General features: G+C 39.9%; 1 protein-coding gene across 1 annotated transcript in view; it reads left to right on the top strand.

Moving 5' to 3' along the window:
- Positions 1 to 1,378: 1,378 nt before the first annotated feature.
- Positions 1,379 to 20,094, top strand: part of IRAG2 (inositol 1,4,5-triphosphate receptor associated 2) — a 113,728-nt gene continuing 95,012 nt past the window's right edge. The window contains exons 1-4 of the mRNA XM_073020553.1: positions 1,379 to 1,422; positions 8,748 to 9,355; positions 9,701 to 9,814; positions 18,243 to 18,423. Of these exons, the coding sequence (XP_072876654.1) occupies positions 8,782 to 9,355; positions 9,701 to 9,814; positions 18,243 to 18,423 (869 nt within the window). The 5' untranslated portion in view covers positions 1,379 to 1,422; positions 8,748 to 8,781. The remainder of the gene's footprint in view (positions 1,423 to 8,747; positions 9,356 to 9,700; positions 9,815 to 18,242; positions 18,424 to 20,094) is intronic.

A 20,094-nucleotide genomic window follows, 5' to 3' on the forward strand; every position in this document is an offset into this window, starting at 1 on the left:
GAGAAACATCAGGTATAACAGACTCACCTGAAGCAGGAAGTAAGCATGTAATTTGTCAGGCGATGTGGTCTAGTGGATCCAGAATTTGAATATTATTTCTGGCTCTGCTGCTGGCTTCCTTTATGACTAGGAGGGAAATGTCTCTGGGTGTTGCTAGTTTCAGTATCTGTGGATTGATAAGCAGATCGCAAGTATGGATGTTATAATAGGTTATTTCATGGGAAATTAAACACAGCAAATCTAATGAGAGGAGCAGGTTACTTGGTCATTTCTTTCTAGGTGCTATTTGGTGCTTTAAGAGGACATCTAGTATTGGATAAGTTAAAGGAGTTTCAGAAAGTGCATCATAACAACATGACCGAGAGCTCAGAATGTGCTACACGGTTCCGAGGGCCGTCTGTGTATTACCTCATTTAACCCCTGCAGCACACCCACCTGGTCATTGCATGATATTGATGCAGTTTTACAGATGAAGAAACTGAAGCACATATAGTTAAATAATTTGTCCAAGATCACAAAGCTAGTAAGCAGCAGAACTGGGATTTGAACTCAGGTTATTTAAACTCAGAGCCCCAGTTCTTATTCCCCAGTATTTGACTCCCCTTCGCTCTCAGCTGGTGATAGAAAAGATGATGACCAGGCCGGGCACAGTGGCTCACACCTGTGATCCCAGCACCTTGGGAGAATGAGGCAGGTAGATCGCTTGAGTTCAGGAGCTTGAGACCAGGCTGGGCAACATAACAAAACCCTGTCTCTACAAAAAATGCAAAAACTAGCTGGCTGTGGTGGCACGCCCCTGTCATCCCACTTACTTGGGAAGCTGAGGTGAGGGAGTGGCTTGAGCTCCGTAGGCAGAAGTTGCAGTGAGCTGAGATAAGGCCACTGCACTCAAGTTTGGGCAACAAAGCAAGATTCCATTTCCAAAAAAAAAAACAAGTATGAGATTTAACTTAAAAATAATTTTCCTTCATCTGATTAGAGAGTATACTTAGGGTGAGATTTAGTGTGTTGTTTTTTGTAGCGATGGGGGTCTCACCATGTTGCCCAGGCTAGTCCTAAACTCCTGGGCTCAAGCAATCCTCCCACCTCAGCCTCTCAAAGTGCTGGGATTACAGGTGAGAGACACTGCACCCGGACTATTTTTCTGTTATTGCTGTGGTGGGGAGCACACCAAAATGGTGCCTGTCATCTTCATCCTTCCTACGCATCTTTCCCGGCACTGCTACTGTGATTAGTATCTTAATTCCAACCTAGGCAGGTGCAGTGCATCAGTACTCTCTTCTCCAGCTTCTTTTACCTCAGCCCAAGCCACTCTGTAGAAAAGGGCTCCACCCACGTCATCTGACCTGTAGGTCTCCACTCTCTCTTCCCAGTTCTCAGATGGTTCTTGGAGCGCTGGGAAAGTCAAGCGAAAATACGGTGGTGAGTTCTCCCCCACTAAATAATTAGACTTTGGCTGATGCTGGCCTTTAGTCATCGAATGCCAAGAAAGTACCGCCCTAACAAGGGAAAAGCAATATTAGATGTAGGCTGTTCTGTTGTCCCTCAACCTCAAAATGCTTGTGGCAAAAGGGACAAACCTCCAATCGGTCTGTATTAGGGGTTCAACAGAGTTAACTGAAAACTTGAAACAAATCTGGAAAGAAAAACTCTACAAATAGGGAAAAAAGATGGGTAGCTGAGAATGATAAAGTTAGATTCATTCCCCAGATATGTTGCCATCACCACAGGCAAATCTCAAATTGTTTTCAATGGAGCTTTTGGAAATTTAAATTAGCCCTGTCATTTTCAGGCTCGGTCGTTTGGAATGTGCATTGGTGAAACACGGTGATGTAGTTTTGTAGACCGTAAGAATCTTGGGGGCACCTGAATTCTTAAAGTTAGAGATTCATTGTAGGTCTTCTCCTGTTCTCTGAGAAGAAAACCAGACTTCATATAACAAGAAGTGAGACAGAAGAACAGTTTTCAGAAGCACGTGTCACTCTGCTATTTCAGGAATTGTTCCAATAAGAGATGTTTATAGTAAGTTTGGTGTGACCCAGCCAGGAAGCTTAATATAACAAGGTTAACTGAATGGTGGGAGGCAAGGTTCTAGTCTATACCAGCTTGCATTTATTAATAATCAGAAAGGTTGCGGATGACAGACTTGCTGAGCATTTACTAAATCTGGTACTTGTGGTTTGCAAATCATTTTATTAACAGCTGCTATCATCTATCCTAGAAATGGTAGGAAGAAGTGTTATTATTTTATCATATGAAATAGTCTTCACAAAGAGAATGAAAACAGTTTAATCTGGCAGATATAAAATTCACCGGTGAAGCAGAAAACTGTGCTCTGCCCTCCCACTGAGCTCACTAAAGATGGTTTCCTGGGAACGTCTTGGTGAACAGATGTTTCTTCTTAGGTTTTGATGAAGAGTTTAGTGGCATCTAATCATTAGTGAAGGGTTGCTTTGGCAAAAGGAATCTCTTGTCTGTCTACACACATAATTAAAATTTTTTACATATATGAAGGATTTTGCATTAATTAACTACCAATAGGATCTCGCATAGGTGAGTTATGAATGATTGACTAGCTTTCATAATCAAGTTTTGAATGATTTTAAAAATCAGCCTGCCTGATCTAAGGTTTGGAAGTTTAATGTTCAATAACTAACTTTAGTAAAGGGAGGAAATATTTTTTAAGAAAAAAACAGGAAAGATAATTACATGGTTAGCATAATCTGTTTGGAATTAGAATTTGATTCAGAAAGCTTTCTAGAGAGCCTTTTGAATCACCCTGAAATCTGCCAGTTTTTTCAAGGATGCTGCTTTTGTACCTCTGTATATATCATACATTTTTCTTTGCAATAAAATGAACTTTCTTAGTGATCGAAGAATATAGATGTTGATAAACACAAATTATGTCATATTGTTTACATATACATTCCTAAAGAATAAGAAATATTAGACAATATTCATCATACATACATCGTAGATGAACTCATTGAAGTCAGAACAAATGTAGATTTCTGTAAGTCCCAAAGAGTATGGATGTCTTAGAGGTTGATGTTGAAGTCTGCAGTTACACCAGTGGTGAAAATCAAATATGTAACGAATAACTTTAGGTAAGAATCAAATCAGACTTGTTTTACAGATGTTGCCATGTGTTAGAGGATTTTACTTGTTACTTTATAGTTTTGGATCAGGCAGATGGTTGAAAAGTGTTGATTCAAGAGCTTTGACTGTATAGAACAAGACAATTGAGGCAATAATAATAATGGGACTCCGAATCTGTAAGCCAAAGCAATGAAGCATAGTTCAATCAAAAGGAGAAATAAAAAAGATTAGCCACATACACAGTATCGATAATCTCTAACATCATTTTACGTTACATTTAGCTCACATGAATCCAAGTGGAAATTCCTATAACAGTTATAGTTCCACTTCTTAATTTTCTGTTTATAACCCTGGAAATAGCAAACAATATGTATAACATTCTGTGCAGTGCGTTTAATAGCCGCATAATAGATGCTCCTAAATTTTTCCCTAGCTTCACTCCCAAGCTGTGATAATCTCCTATTATAGGTTCTCATGGCTCCTGACTATGTAATTATTTATTTGACATTTTTCAGGTTGTCAGATTTAGCTAAAAAAAAAAAAAAAAAAAAAAAAAAAACAAGACACCCAGTAAAATGTGAATTTCAAATAAACAACAAATAATTTTCCAGTATAACTATGTCTTGTGCAACATTTGGGGGCATGCTTACACGAAAAAGTTAGTCATTGTTTATCTGAGATTAAAATTTTACTGGGCTTCCTACATTTAACCTGGCAGCTCTAGTGGCTTACTTGTTCATAGCTGTATCTTCCACACACTATGAGTTTTAGGATACTATTTTCCTCATCATTATATCCCCAGTATTTGCACAGGGCTTAGCACTTAGCAGGAATTCAATAAATATTGGTTGACTGCCTGAAGGAATGGATATTAAAACTACTTTAATGTATTAGGTACATTGGCTCGCAGCAGTAATTCCAGCACTTTGGGAGGCTGGGGTGGGTGGATGACTTTAGCTCAGGAGTTCGAGACCAGCCTGGGCAACATGGTAAACCCCGTCTCTACCAAAATACAAAAGGTTAACTGGGCATGGTGGCACGTGCCTGTGATCCTCGCTATTTAGGAAGCTGAGGTGGGAGGATCACTTGAGCCTGGGAGGTGGAGGTTCCAGTGAGCCGAGATTGTGCTACTGCACTCCAGCCTGGGTGATAGAGGGGGCATCATCTCAAAAAAAAAAAAAAAAAAAAAAAAAAAAAAAAGTATTTTAATTAAAATATACAAACTGAGCCAGGTGTGGTAATCCCAGCTGCTTGGGAGGCTGAGGCAGGAGGATCACTTGAACCTAGGCTGCACTGCTCTATGATCACACCTATAAATAGCCACGGCACTATAGCCTGGGCAACAGAGACCAATCTCTACAAAATTAAAAATAATTAAAAAAAAAAAAAACATGGAAAATGCAACCGAGGTTCATAGAACTTGAAAGCAAAAGAAGCACTTCTTTCCATTGGGATATCTACAAGTGTACCATCTTTATGTAGTAAATAATCAGCTAAGATCGCTAAGGGGGAAATTCCTTTTAAAAGAGACTCCAAGCAACTGATTCTCCTAGTACAATTCACTTTCAATTCTTAATTTTCACTTAATGCCTTTTCAAAGGCAGTTAACTGTACAAAGCAAACTGGGCTTGTATTTTTAAGTATTCTGGCAGATTGCAGCTAATCCTTTCTACCAGGATCTAAAATTAAAATAGAGGTTAAGAGGTTTAGACAGAAGAGACAGGAGATATTTCCAAGCTGCATATGGAGAAGATGACACAAATTTTGAAATCTTTATCACCCCATCTTATTTATTAAACTCCCACCATGTTCTGCTCTAATTAGGAAAAGCAAAACAAGTTAATCACATGCAGCTTTGGTAGCTCATGAAGAGCCATTGTTTTAAGTGCACTCTTTGTAAGGTTTAGCCTTGGCCGGGCGCGGTGGCTCAAGCCTGTAATCCCAGCACTTTGGGAGGCTGAGACGGGCGGATCACGAGGTCAGGAGATCAAGACCATCCTGGCTAACACGGTGAAACCCGGTCTCTACTAAAAAATACAAAAAACTAGCTGGGCGAGGTGGCGGGCGCCTGTAGTCCCAGCTACTCGGGAGGCTGAGGCAGGAGAATGGCGTGAACTCGGGAGGCGGAGCTTGCAGTGAGCTGAGATCCGGCCACTGCACTCCAGGCTGGGCGACAGAGCGAGACTCCGTCTCAAAAACAAACAAACAAACAAACAAAAAAAGGTTTAGCCTTAACCACCAAGCAGGGTTCACTTAGGCAAGTCAGGAAAGTTTAGAAAACAGACAGTAGAAGAAAGCCTGAGCAACATGGCAAAACCCTGTCTCTACTAAAAATACAAAAAGCTGGGCGTGGTGGTGCACGCCTGTGGTCCCAGCTACTTGGGAGGCTTAGGTAGGAGGATTGCTTGAGCTTGGGGAATTGGAGGTTGCAGTGAGCCATGATTGCACCACTGCACTCCAGCCTGGGTGACGGACCAAGACCCTGTCTCAAAAATGAATAAATGAAAACAGATGGTTAAAGGAGAAAAAATGCCTTGGAAATGCATGTAGAAACATGTGCCTTTGGGAGGCCGAGACGGGCGGATCACGAGGTCAGGAGATCGAGACTATCCTGGCTAACACGGTGAAACCCCGTCTCTACTAAAAAATACAAAAAACTAGCCGGGCGAGGTGGCGGGCGCCTATAGTCCCAGCTACTCGGGAGGCTGAGGCAGGAGAAAGGCGTAAATCCGGGAGGCGGAGCTTGCAGTGAGCTGAGATCCGGCCACTGCACTCCAGCCCGGGCGACAGAGCCAGACTCCGTCTCAAAAAAAAAAAAAAAAAAAAAAAAAAAAAAAACGAAACATGTGCCTTATATACTAGGAACATTAATCTAGGTCAGTTACAAATGCCTACAAAGCGAGACTGTTATGGCTTGAACAGCATACCACATCATCATTCAGTGACAGGAGTAGACAGGATTTGGGAACCTGAGGTTCCAGTTTTGGGGCCTCTTTTAACCTCAGGCCCAACCTGTGTCTAAATTTTCTGGCTCTATAAGGGAAAAACGGTCAACTCACATTGAGAACACTGACAGATACTTAACTACTGTTTTGGTGTTTTTTGTTTTTTGTTTATTGGTTGTTTTTTTTTTTTTTTGAGACAGAGTCTTGTTCTGTCGCCCAGGCTGGAGTACAGCAGCACAATCTCAGCTCACTGCAACCTCCACCTCCTCAGTTCAAACAATTCTCCTGCCTCAGCCTCCTGAGTAGCTAGGATTACAGGCATGTGCCACCACGCTCTGCTAATTTTTGTATTTTTAGTACAGATGGGGTTTCATCATGTTGGTCAGGCTGGTCTCGAACTCCTGACCTTGTGATCCACCCACCTCAGCCATCCAAAGTGCTGGAATTATAGGTGCGAGTCACTGTGCCCGGCCTTAACTACTGTTTTATAAGGCTCTTTGCTCAACATAGGGAAGTCAGATGTATTCCTGCTAAGTCAGTCAACTCTACATTTGGAATGCTTTGTATTCAAGGGTAAAGTCTCTTCTGTCATTACTACTGCTGCACTTCTACCTTCCCCCTGGAGCAACTGAGCAGCTCTTATGTATTCAAGGTGGGAAGTTCTCCAGAAAAGGTGGTCCTGAAAGTAGTTGGGAGCCAACAATCACAGCAGCTGTGGGATAAATCCATAAGCCTGGTAATTATATACATTATATATAATTGTAGATTATCAGTTGTGTCAACAATAATGTATTGAGTATCTAGAAAAAGTAACATCATGGTTTTGAGTACAAGAATTAAAAGGTATTTTTGAGGAAAAGGCATGTATACACATTGGAAATAATCCAAGAATAGAAGACATTTAATTAAATGTATGTTACAATTATAAATCCTAGGAGAGATCAGAAAGAATGGAGTCCATGATTAAAAACTGATTCTAGAATTTCAAGAGAGGAATGTGTTTTAGGGTTCACATTGAGAGATCATTCTTTTTTTTTTTTTTAACGGAGTCTTGCTCTGTCCCCCCGGCTGGAGTGCAGTGGCATGACCTCGGCGCACTGCAACCTCTGCCTCCTGGGTTCAAGCGATTCTCCTGTTTCAGCCTCCCAAGTAGCTGGGATTACAGGTGCCTGCCACCATGCCCAGCTAATTTTTGTATTTTTAGTAGAGACAGGGTTTCACCATGTTGGCCAAGCTGGTCTCGAACTCCTGACCTCAGGTGATTCACTTACCTTAGCCTCCCAAAGTGTTGGGATTACAGGTGTGAGCCACCATGCCCAGCCAAGAGATCATTCTTGAATAGAGGAAAAGGAGAGTATTGTCAGGAAGCAATGTAAAGGTTGAGAGATGGTCATTAACTTAAGTGGTAAAGGATTCTGTTGGTGGAAACTACACTGGCTAGAACTGGTGGTCATCATATTGAAGGAAGATCAACTCAGATTCAGAGGATTTTGAGTGTTTTCTTCTTCCCAGTAATTCTAGATACCCCTTCCAATTATAGTGCTTTTAAAATTTCTGTATTATTGTTCATTCTCTATTAGGGGATTAAAAAAAGATTCATGGAAATTTCTGTTAATGTCCTAAAAAATCAGTTTTAGAAATCAGTAATTCCATAACTATTCAACTATTTTTTTTTGTAACTATTCAAACTATTTTAACCATTTTCCTAGAGTATTTAAAAAATATCTATCTAATCTAATCTAATCTAATCTAATCTATCCATCCAACCCTCTGTTGCCCAGGCTGGAGTACATGTGGTGATACCTTCATGGCTCACTGCAGACTGGACCTCCCATACTCAAGTGACCCTCCCACCCCTACCTCCTGAGTAGCGGGAACTACAGGCACACACCACTACACCCAGCCTGTATTATTTTAACTCTTACTAGTTTAGGGAAAATTTTGAATGTATTTCCAAATTTCCGAGTTACTACAAGAAGTGAGATTATGCTTCTTTTTTTTTTTTAAAGGTCATATATCTTGCTATGCAATAAAACGATGCTGGAGTCAGACATTCTTTGACTCAAATCTTAGAGATGTGACCATTAGCAAATTACTTGGCCTCTTTGAGTCTTAGCTTCTCTTTCTATAAAAGGGGGATATTTCCACACAACTGATAGGGTTTATGTGAAGTTTAGACATAATACACATAAAACACCTAATATGGGGCATATTAAGTTCTGAATAGAGGGCAACCAGTACAGTACCAATGGTAGGTATTCAAATGAGAGTTGTTACCATCATTGTCACCTGCCCTATTAAAAACTAAAAAGCAATATGGTTGTCTAGCCTCTGGAGCTGGACTGCCTGAGCCGCGGCACTTATTGGGGTGACCTGGGGTGTGTTGCTTATTGTCCTTCTGCCAGAGAATGGAGAAAGTAGTAATGTATATCTCAAAAAGTTGTTTTGAGGATGAAATGAGTTGATGGGTATGAAGAGCTTAGTACCATGCCTCGTACTTGATAAATACTTTATATATGTTAGCTGTTATTTTCCTGAAATTTGGGGGCCAAAGTTAAATGCGTGGAAGATTTGCTTAGAGCAACTGAACATCTTGTTGTGATCCCTCCAAAGCTGACTTGGAAATAAATCACCTATTGCTAAATTATTGTTAGGAAAATGCTGACTTTTAAATATGTTTATCTACTTTTGCTTACACTTTAGCCAGTTCATCTGTATACTTGGAGGAAAGTCAACAATGGCATCTCCAAGGAAGATAACTGAGAAGCGGCATAACCCAGTGGAAAGCATTTGTAGAAAGATTAGAGCCATCCACAAGAGAGAAGCAACTTCAAATCCAGTTCAGCAGATTATCAAATACCAGTCTAGCAGTTTTGACAGCCCACAGACCAACACCAAGAAAGATTTTGAAGAGGTACTGAGGAAAATGACCGCTGCTTGTGTTCCTACGCCTGACTCTCATTGGTCAAGTTCTGAGGAAGTGGATGCCTTCATTTCATCACCTCAAATAACATCCCCAAGAACCCCATCCATCTCTCACCTCAGCTCCCCTGAGACTGCAACATACTCTGTTATTCTCACAAGTTCTGAAAATGTCTTAAAGCTGAAGTCACAGAGCAACAAGAATTATACATCTTTGATGTCACAGCTCAGAAAAGCAGAGTTTTTCTCTAACAAGGATTTGAATAACTATTGTAGTGAAAATAATTTTAGTACCTTAACACCTGACTTTGATTCTACTTTTGGTCAAAGTTTGAAGTGTTTTGATCCTCAGGATTCAGTGGTAAAAAAATTATCTCTGAATGGACATGGTAAATATTCATCTTTTAATGTTTGTCCTTCCAGTAGAGCAATAAGCATATATACTTTAAGAATACCTAAACTAAAAAAATAAAAAATAAAAAATAAAATAAAAAAAATCTACATTATTAAAGTTTGGATGGAATCATCCATCTTTCCCTTTCTGTTTTAACTATGTTTGTTTCCGGAACAAAGCAGAACATCATGATGGGATTACTTAGATATAGGGGAGTATTTCCCTATATCTAAGGGAAGGCCATTTATTGTGATAGGTTTTCTTTGTTAAACCACGAAAAGGAAAAGTAATCATTATAGCACAGAAAGCATCAGGATTTACAAACTTTTTCTTCTAATAGGATGGAAACAAGAAGCTGATTATGGTAAAGAAGATGTAACATACAGCATCAACAGGGCCTGTGAAGAAGAGGCACTCACCAATATTTTTAATGCATGTGACATAAAACAGAAAGGTAAGCTGAAAATTACCTGTTCAAATGTTTGGTAGGACTCGCCAAGTCATCTGAACTTTCTATTGTGAGAGAAACGGAAATGATTCATGTGTGGGGCTCACTGTCTGTGTCTGCATATGTGATGGATGCCACCTAATTTGGGAATAAGGTTTGCTCTGTAGGGTTTGGTTATTTCGCTATAATTTCCCTGTACCTGTTTTGCATCAGCATATTTTAACAGTGACTTGAATGATTCTTTTTGAGCTTATCAGCTGACTTACCATCTTTATTTACTGAAGCTACTTACATGTCACAGGTGGTGCCCCACAGGAAATATGCTTTTCAAATATGTAAAACCACTATACAAGTTTAACTTAGAATTTTTAGTTAATTTTGGGCTTTCACTTCTGTTTTTCTTTAATTTTTATTTTTGAGATGTGTTTTTTAAAAAATTTCCAGACCTAAAACTACAAAAACCCTAGGAAATACCATTCTGGACATTGGCCTTGGCAAATAATTTATTAATAAGTTCCCAAAAGCAATTGCCACAAAACAAAAATTGACAAGTGGGACCTAATTAAAGAACTTCCACACAGCAAAAGAAACTGTCAACAGAGTAAACAATGTACAGAGAGGGAGAAGATATTCACCATGCATGTGACAAAAGTCTAACATCCAGACTCTATGAGAAACTTAAACAATTCAACAAACAAAAAACACCATTAAAAATGGGCAAAGGACATGAATAGACACTTCTCAAAAGAAGACATACATGCAGCCAACAAATATATGAAAAAAATACTCATCATTACTAATTATTAGAGAAATACAAATCAAAACTGCAATGAGACACTGTCTTACACCAGTCAGAATGGCTACTATTAAAAAGTCAAAAACCAACACATGTCGGTGAGGTTATGGAGAAAAGAGAACACTTACACATTGCTGGTGGGAATATAAATTAGTTCAGCAACTGTGGACAGCAATGTGGAGATTCCTCAAAGAACTTAGAGCTACCATTTGAGCCAGCAATCTGTCTACTGGGTATGTACCCGGAGGAATATAAATCATTCTACCTGAAAGATGCATACATTTATATGTTCATCACAGCACTGTTCACAATAGAACAGACATGGAATCAACCCAAATGCCCATCAACAGAAGACTGGATAAATACAAAGTGATACCTACACACCATGGAAGCCAAAAAAAGAAACAAGATCATGTCCTTTGCTGCAACATGAATGCAGCTGGAGGCTATTATCCTAAGTGAACTAATGCAGGAACAGAAAACCAAATACTGCATGTTCTCAATTTTAAGTGGGAGTTAGACATTATATATACATGGGAACAGTAGATACAGGGACTACTTGAGCAGGGAGGCATGGGTTGAAAAACTACCAATCATGTATTATGCTCAGTACCTGGGTGATGGGATCATTTGTACACTAAACCTCAGCAACACGCAATTCACTCATGTAGCAAACCTGCATATATACCCCTTGAACCTAAAAGTTGAGAGAGAAAAAAAAATTCCACAAGTAATTTTAAGTATATAAATGATTCATGCTCATTGTAATAAAATTAATAATATACTGACAAGCAAAAAGAAGGAAAAATACTGGTAATCCTGTTCCCCTGAGTAACCATTGTTAGTGATTTGTTGTGTTTCTTTCCACAACTCCTGTCAATATGGTTTTGTTTTATTTGAATTCATATTTTTTTTGTTATAGAACATTTTAAACATACACAGAGGTAGAATTATATGATGAACCCTTATATATGTGTCATAACCAATTATGTCTTATTTCTAACCCTGCTCATTTTCCTCTCCTCTCTGGATTATTTTGAGGCAAATTCCAGAGATCACAGTATTTCATCCATAAATATTTCAGTAAAGAAAATTCTAAAAGATAATTGAATAATTTCAAACACAACGACAATGCCATTATCATGATTTTAAAAGTCATATACTTTTCATTCTTTTTTTTTTTTTTTTTCACAGTGCAAAGCAAAAACAAGTTTATCAGGAAAATAAAAACAAAAAGAATGGCTACTCCACAGACAGAGCAGCCCCAAGGGCTGCTGGGTGCCCATTTTTACGGTTATTTCTTGATATGAAGAACAAGGGGTGAATTATTCGTGCCTCCCCTTTTTAGACCATATAGGGTAACTTCCTAACATTACCATGGCATTTGTATACTGTCATGCCCTGGTGGAAGTGTAGCAGTGAGGATGACCTCGGTTTTGGTGCACTCTGACCAGCTTCTTTACTGCAAGCTGTTTTATCAGCAGGGTCTTTATGACCTGTGTCTTGTGCCGACCTCCTTTCTCATCCTGTGACTTAGAATGCCTTAACCATCTGGGAATGCAGTCCAGTAGGTTTCAGCCTCATTTTACCCAGCTCCTATTTAAGATGGAGGTGTTCTATTTTTTCATTTTTTAATTTTTTTTAAATTTTTAAAAATTTTAAATTTTTTTTATTATACTTTAAGTTCTAGGGTACATGTGCATAACGTGCAGGTTTGTTACATATGTATACTTGTGCCATGTTGGTGTGCTGCACCCATCAACTCATCAGTACCCATCAACTCGTCATTTACATCAGGTATAACTCCCAATGCAATCCCTCCCACCTCCCCCCTCCCCGTGATAGGCCCCGGTGTGTGATGTCCCTCTTCCTGAGTCCAAGTGATCTCATTGTTCAATTCCCACCTATGAGTGAGAACATGTGGTGTTTGGTTTTCTGTTCTTGTGATAGTTTGCTGAGAATGACGGTTTCCAGCTGCATCCATGTCCCTACAAAGGACACAAACTCATCCTTTTTTATAGCTGCATAGTATTCCATGGTGTATATGTGCCACATTTTCTTAATCCAGTCTGTCACTGATGGACATTTGGGTTGATTCCAAGTCTTTGCTATTGTGAATAGTGCCGCAATAAACATACGTGTGCATGTGTCTTTATAGCAGCATGATTTATAATCCTTTGGGTATATACCCAGTAATGGGACGGCTGGGTCATATTGTACTTCTAGTTCTAGATCCTTGAGGAATCGCCATACTGTTTTCCATAATGGTTGAACTAGTTTACAATCCCACCAACAGTGTAAAAGTGTTCCTGTTTCTCCACATCCTCTCCAGCACCTGTTGTTTCCTGACTTTTTAATGATTACCATTCTAACTGGTATGAGATGGTATCTCATTGTGGTTTTGATTTGCATTTCTCTGATGGCCAGTGATGATGAGCATTTTTTCATGTGTCATTGGCTGTATGAATGTCCTCTTTTGAGAAATGTCTGTTCATATCCTTTGCCCACTTTTTGATGGGGTTGTTTGTTTTTTTCTTGTAAATTTGTTTGAGTTCTTTGTAGGTTCTGGATATTAGCCCTTTGTCTGATGAGTAGATTGCAAAAATTTTCTCCCATTCTGTAGGTTGCCTGTTCACTCTGATGGTAGTTTCTTTTGCTGTGCAGAAGCTCTTTAGTTTAATTATATCCCATTTGTCAATTCTGGCTTTTGTTGCCGTTGCTTTTGGTGTTTTAGACATGAAGTCTTTGCCCATGCCTATGTCCTGAATGGTACTACCTAGGTTTTCCTCTAGGGTTTTTATGGTATTAGGTCTAACATTTAAGTCTCTAATCCATCTTGAATTAATTTTCGTATAAGGAGTAAGGAAAGGATCCAGTTTCAGCTTTCTACTTATGGCTAGCCAATTTTCCCAGCACCATTTATTAAATAGGAAATCCTTTCCCCATTTCTTGTTTCTCTCAGGTTTATCAAAGATCAGATGGCTGTAGATGTGTGGTATTATTTCTGAGGACTCTGTTCTGTTCCATGGGTCTATATCTCTGTTTTGGTACCAGTACCATGAAAAGTCATATACTTTTCTAATTTTATCAAATGTCTTGTTAGTAGTCAAAATTTCTCATTTGTGTGATAGATACGTATTCTTTTTTCCTTAAACAGTTTTACTGTTCACGCCAATATCCAAGAAAGATTTGTTCATTGCAGTTGGTTGTCTACCTTGTCTCTGTTTTGCTTTCCATCTGTTTTTTGTGTTTTGTTGTCTGTTAAACCCATCCATTGATTGATTGATTAATTGATTGAGACAGAGTCTCACTGTTGTTGCCAAGGCTGGAGTGCAGTGGTGTGATCTTGGCTCGCTGCAACTTCTGCCACCCAGGTTCAAGTGATTCTCCTGCCTCAGCCTCTCAAGTAGCCGGGATTTCAGGTGCCTGCCACTACACCCAGCTAATTTTTGTATTTTTAGTAGAAATGGGGTTTCACCATGTTGGCCAGGATAGTCTCAAACTCCTGACCTCAGGTGATCCAGTCACCTCAGCTTCCCAAAGTGTTGGGATTACAGGCGTGAGCCACTGCATCCAGCCCATTCTTTTATTTCATAGTTTACCACAATCTGAAATTTGGTGATTGTGTATCTGTAGGAACACAACCTGTTTCTCTATCTCCTATATTTAGAAATATAATCAGATAAAAGTTTGAGGGTTTTTATTTTTTATTTTTTTATTTTGTGGGGGGGCAAGAATTCTATTAGGCTGGTGCAATTGTGACTGGAGTTTTTACCATTGAAAGTAATGGCAAAAACCGCAACTACTTTTGCCTCAACCTAAATACATAGATGGTGTTATGTGTTTTCAACAGAAGGCAACTATTGATGATGAAGGCCTAGACTTATATTTTCATTAGATGTTGCAAATGGTAATATTCTATCATTCCTTCCTAATGTATCACCTGCAATACATCTATAATGAGAAACTCTACTCTGCTTTATCAACTATTTTCCTATACTGGTGTCCTGAAGGAGAGAGGCAGGATAAAAGATTGATTGATTATCTACCAGTTTTAAAAATACTAAATTGGGGCTAGGTGGGGTGGCTCATACCTGTAATCCCAGCAGTTTAGGAGGCCAAGGTGGAGGCTCTGCTTGAGCCCAGGAGTTTGAGACCACTCTGGGAAACATGGTGAAACCATGTCTCTACTAAAAATAGAAAAATTTAGGCTGGGTGCAGTGCTTCAAGCCTGTAATCCCAGCACTTTGGGAGGCCGAGGTGGGCAGATCACTTGAAGCCAGGAATTTGAGACCAGTCTAGTCAACATGGTGAAACCCCATCTCTACTAAAAATATAAAAATTGCCCAGGCATGGTGGCACACACTTGTAATCCCAGCTACGGGAGAGGCTGAGGCATAAGAAGCGTTTTAACTCAGAAGGTGGAGGCTGCAGTGAGTTGAGATGGTGCCACTGCACTCCAGCCTGGGAGACAAAGCGAGACTCCATCTCAAAATAAAAGAAAAATTAGCCGAGCAACATAATTGCTAAAGATAGTTTAAGATATTTTCTTGGTCATCCTTTTTTTGTTTTAAATGATATACCGGCCGGGCGCAGTGGCTCAAGCCTGTAATCCCAGCACTTTGGGAGGCCGAGACAGGCGGATCACGAGGTCAGGAGATCCAGACCATCCTGGCTAACGTGGTGAAACCCCGTCTCTACTAAAAAAAAAAAATACAAAAAACTAGCTGGGCGTGGTGGCGGGCACCTGTAGTCCCAGCTACTCGGGAGGCTGAGGCAGGAGAATGGCGTAAACCCAGGAGGCGGAGCTTGCAATGAGCCGAGATCCGGCCACTGCACTCCAGCCTGGGCGACAGAGTGAGACTGTCTCAAAAATAAAAAAAATAAAAATAAAAAAATAAATAAATGATATACTAATGTATTCTCTAGTATGTGTGAGAATATTTTCAAACTTGTTTTATAATCTACTTTTTCTCATTTAATAATTTGAGTACCTGTCTTCACATAAAAAATTTTCTTCATATCCTATACCATTTTTGAGGTAACATGTTTAACCAATCCATCTCAATTGAATATTATTTTTTTTCTGCTTTAAAGATTATAATATGCCAGGCGTGGTAGCTCATGCCTATAATCCCAGCGATTTTGGAGGCCAAGGCGGGAAGATCACTTGAGGCTAGGAATTCAAGACCAGTCTGGACAACCTAGCAAGACTCTGTCTCTACAAAAAATATTTTAAAAATTCGCTAGGCATGGTGGCACACGCGTGTAATCCCAGCTACTTGGAAGGCAGAGATGGGAGGATGCCTTGAGCCCAGGAGGCTGAGGCTGCAATGAGCTATGATCATGCCACTGCATTCTAGCCTGGGCAACAGAGTGAGACTCTGTCTCAAAAAATCCCAAAACTGTAATAAATATTTTACATATAAAATCACTATATTGAGCATTTGTAGCAAAATATTTGCCTGTACACTTATTTATTTATTTAGGGTGAGTGGGGTTTATTTGTTCCCAGAGAGCTCCTCTGCTTGGACAGGATTTAAGAAATTAATTCTCTGAAGGAAATAAGAAAGCTTCACTGAAGGGAAATAGGATGTGTGTTAGCCAGGGCTCTCCGGTGGGAAGAGATATTTATATTTGTATCTATCAGTTTAATCTAGCTAGCTAAAGAGACTTGTCATAAGGAATTGGGTCATGCGATCATGGAGGCGGCAGGTCCCAAGATATGCAGGGTGTCAGCAAGCCAGAGATTCAGGAGATTCAATGGTTTAGTCCCATTCCAAGTCCACAGGCCTAAGAACCAGGAGAGCTGCTGGTGTAGTTCCCATCCAAAAGCCACCAGGCTTGAGGCAAGGAAGAGCCAACATTTCAATTCAAGTCTAGAAGCAGAAAAAAAAAAAAAAAAAAAAAAAAATCAACATCCCAGTTTGAAGGTAGGCAGGCAGGAGAGATTCTCTGTTACCTGGGAGAAGGTCAACTTGTTTGTTCTATTCAGGCCTTCGACTGGTTGGATGAGGCCCACCTGAATTAGGTGGACAATCTGCTTTACTTGGTCTATAGATTTAGATGTTAATGTCATCCAAAAATACCCTCACAGAGACACCCAAAATAATGTATAACCAAATATCTAGGTACCCCATGGCTCAGGTTAACACATAAAATTAACCATCACAGGAAGCCTTTCTAGTTTTGATATGACAGAGGGTTTAGAGTTTTAGTGGAGGAAAATATGATAAATGGATTATTGCTGGCTTTCCAGCTTGCTTTCCAGTTCTTCTACAAATAAAAAAATGCAATTCTCTGCTGGGTACGGTGGCTCACACCTGTAATCTCAGCACTTTGGGAGGCCCAAGCAGGTGGATCCCTTAAGTCCAGGAGTTCAAGACCAGCCTGGACAACATGGCAAATTCCCACCTGTACAATAAATACAAAAATTAACTGGGTGTGGTGGCACATGCCTGTAGTCCCAGCTACTAGGGAGGCTGAGGTGGGAGGATCGCTTAAGCTCAAGAGATTGAGGTTGCAGTGAGCTGGGAGCATTCCAGCTGAGCAACAGAACAAGACCCTGTCTCAAAAAAAAAAAAAGTACGGTTCTCTCTCTAAATAACTGTATTAGTCATTTTATCTTTCTAATACTGTCACATCTAAATGACATGCTGAAGCTTAAATAACATTAAAGTTATTAATAACTTTGAAGTTATTCAGCCTCCTGTATGAGTATCTCCTCCTTTTAATTATGAGGTTTTTTTTGTTTTTTTTTTTCTGATGTCATGGTCTATCCTTATTTCCTTAAGGGAAGAACTTTCTCTGTGGCATATGCCCTGTCAAACTTCTACTTAATTTTTCCCTCTCCTTTGCAAGTAGCCAGCCCAAGGCAGGCCTTTGATGGCAGTAAAAGAAAAGTCTTATGTTTAAAAAAGATTGGTGCTTCAATGACTAACATAGTTTGGATGATTTTATTTTCTGAATGTGATAGTAGGGATGACTGTCTAAAAATGCCACCTCCACCCCCTAAAAAGTAGAAATTTTCACTTGAGATTGAAATTTTAACTACAGCAGAGAAAAAACTTCCTTCATTGAATGCTTTTTAAGGAACTGAAAGGAAAAAAATGTAATGTTATTTTGGTCACGTCCCATGAGAAATTATTGATTACATATATCATCAATATTTAAAGCTCACAACTCTGTGTGGTAGGTATCATCGTCCCCATCTCAGATAAAGAAACGGGTTCAGAGAGGTTAAGTAAGATTCCCAAAGCTACACAGCTGGTAATCTTCAGAGCCAAGATTTGACACTAGGTCCATTAGACTTTAGCCCAAGACCAGTGTTCTTTACACTGTAACATGCCAGCTCCACAAGACTGCCAGGGTTATATAGCATGTTTCTAGGATCAGGAGACATAAAAGAGATAGGTACTTCATTTGTTAAAAATATAACTTTCTGAGGCAGGAGAATGGCGTAAACCCGGGAGGCGGAGCTTGCAGTGAACTGAGATCCGGCCACTGCAGTCCAGCCCGGGCTACAGAGCAAGACTCCGTCTCAAAAAAAAAAAAAAAAAAAAAAAAAAAAAAAAAAAAAAAAAAAAATATATAACTTTCTCCATCTTTCAGAACTGATCTGCTCTTCTTTTTCCAAAGGCTCAGTAGGAGTGGCCAAAATAATTGATTTCCTGAGACAAACAACTAGCCAAAATTCTGAAGACAGTGGCCTTGAGCAGTTGTGGAACATGCTTGATCCTGAGAAGAGAGACCCACATGTGGACCTGGAAACTTTCCAGGCCATGATGAAAGAATGGATGGCTTACTGTGGAAAAAAATGGTAATCAGAGTCCTAGTGGGATGCAGTTTAAGGTTCTATTTTAACAATTGATTATAATTATGCTAATCACTGTTTCCTGTGTTGATGGAAATACTATCATCCAGTGCTTTAGCGTGCATTAGAATCACCTGAATGATGTTAAAGCTGATTGCCGGGGCCCCATCACTGTGATTCAGTAGATCCAGGGTGAAGCCTGATAATTTACATTCTAACAAGTTTCCGATGATATTGATGCTGGGAGTGGGCTGGACATGCTTTGGGAACTACTGCTGTCATTCATTTCTTGTGATTAGTGGGGAGCACATGTTATATTCTCACAGAGAATTGAGCTGATATATGAGTCAGGTGAATTATTAATACTATCAAATCTTCAAATTATTTAAATTCAATAATAGACTCCTTTTTAAGAGCAGTGGGACTGGTCAGTGAATGTAATTTGGAATCCTAGAATATAGGGAGGCTAAGGGGAAAAAGAAAGAATAGTAGAATAGGAAAAAGAAAAAGGTAAAGGAGGAGAAGAGCATCCATGATCTCAGGTGCCCTTGGCAGATGCTGGAGATGTGTATCTTCTTCCACAGAAAGTGAATTCCTCTCTTTTTTTTTTTTTTGAGATGGAGTTTCACTCTGTTGCCCAGGCTGGAATACAGTGGTACAATCACTGCTCACTGCAACCGCTGCCTCCTGGGTTCAAGTGATTCTCCTGCCACACCCTCCAGAGTAGCTGGAATCACAGGTGTGCGCCACCATGCCTGGCTAATTCATGTATTTTTAGTAGAGATGGGGTTTCACAATGTTGGCCAGGCTGGTCTCGAACTCCTGACCTCAGCTGATTTGCTCACCTTGGCCTCCCGAAGTGCTGGGATTACAGGTGTGAGCCACCCACTGCACCTGGCCAAGAAGCCTAATTCCTATGCCTCCTATTCAGCCACCAAGCTTCACCTATCTGCTGATGCATGCTAGGATTTGCTTAAAGAAAATGTCGACTGGGCACGGTGGCTCACACCTGTAATCCCAGCATTTTGGGAGGCTGAGGAGGGTGGATCAGCTGAGGTTGGGAGTTGGAGACCAGCCGGGCCAACATGGTAAAACCCTGTCTCTACTAAAAATACGAAAATTAGCTGGACAGGATGGTGCACGCCTGTGATCCCAATCACTTGGGAGGCTGAGGTGGGAGAATTGCTTGAACCCAGGAGGCGGAGGTTGAAGTGAGCTGAGATGGTGCCACAGCACTCTAGCCTGGGCAACAGAGTGAGACTCCGTCTCAAAAAATAGAAAATGTCAAGCCCAAGGAATGGAAAAACTTATCAGATTTCTGGTAGGATTAGGATGTATAGATAACTTAAGAAAATATGACTGAAATGTTGCATGCCATACACAGGTTATTCATGAAGGCAAGATAAATATATAGAAATAAGTAATGTTAGTGTAATCAAAAACTGCAAATACAGATAATATACCATTTTTACCCTTGGGTTTAATGAAGATTTTAAAAAATGACTGTATCCCATGTTGTGGGCTGTGAAAAGGGTAGAGAAATAAGCCCTCCCATATATCACTGGGAGTAGTGCAAGTTGGCATAGTTTTTTAAAAGAGCAATTTAGGAATGGGTATCAGGCCCTTAAAAATATGCAGACTTGGCCAGGTGTGGTGGCTCATGCCTGTAATCCCAGC

Source organism: Chlorocebus sabaeus, chromosome 11 (genome assembly GCF_047675955.1).
Source record: "Chlorocebus sabaeus isolate Y175 chromosome 11, mChlSab1.0.hap1, whole genome shotgun sequence".
Classification (NCBI taxonomy): domain Eukaryota; kingdom Metazoa; phylum Chordata; class Mammalia; order Primates; family Cercopithecidae; genus Chlorocebus; species Chlorocebus sabaeus.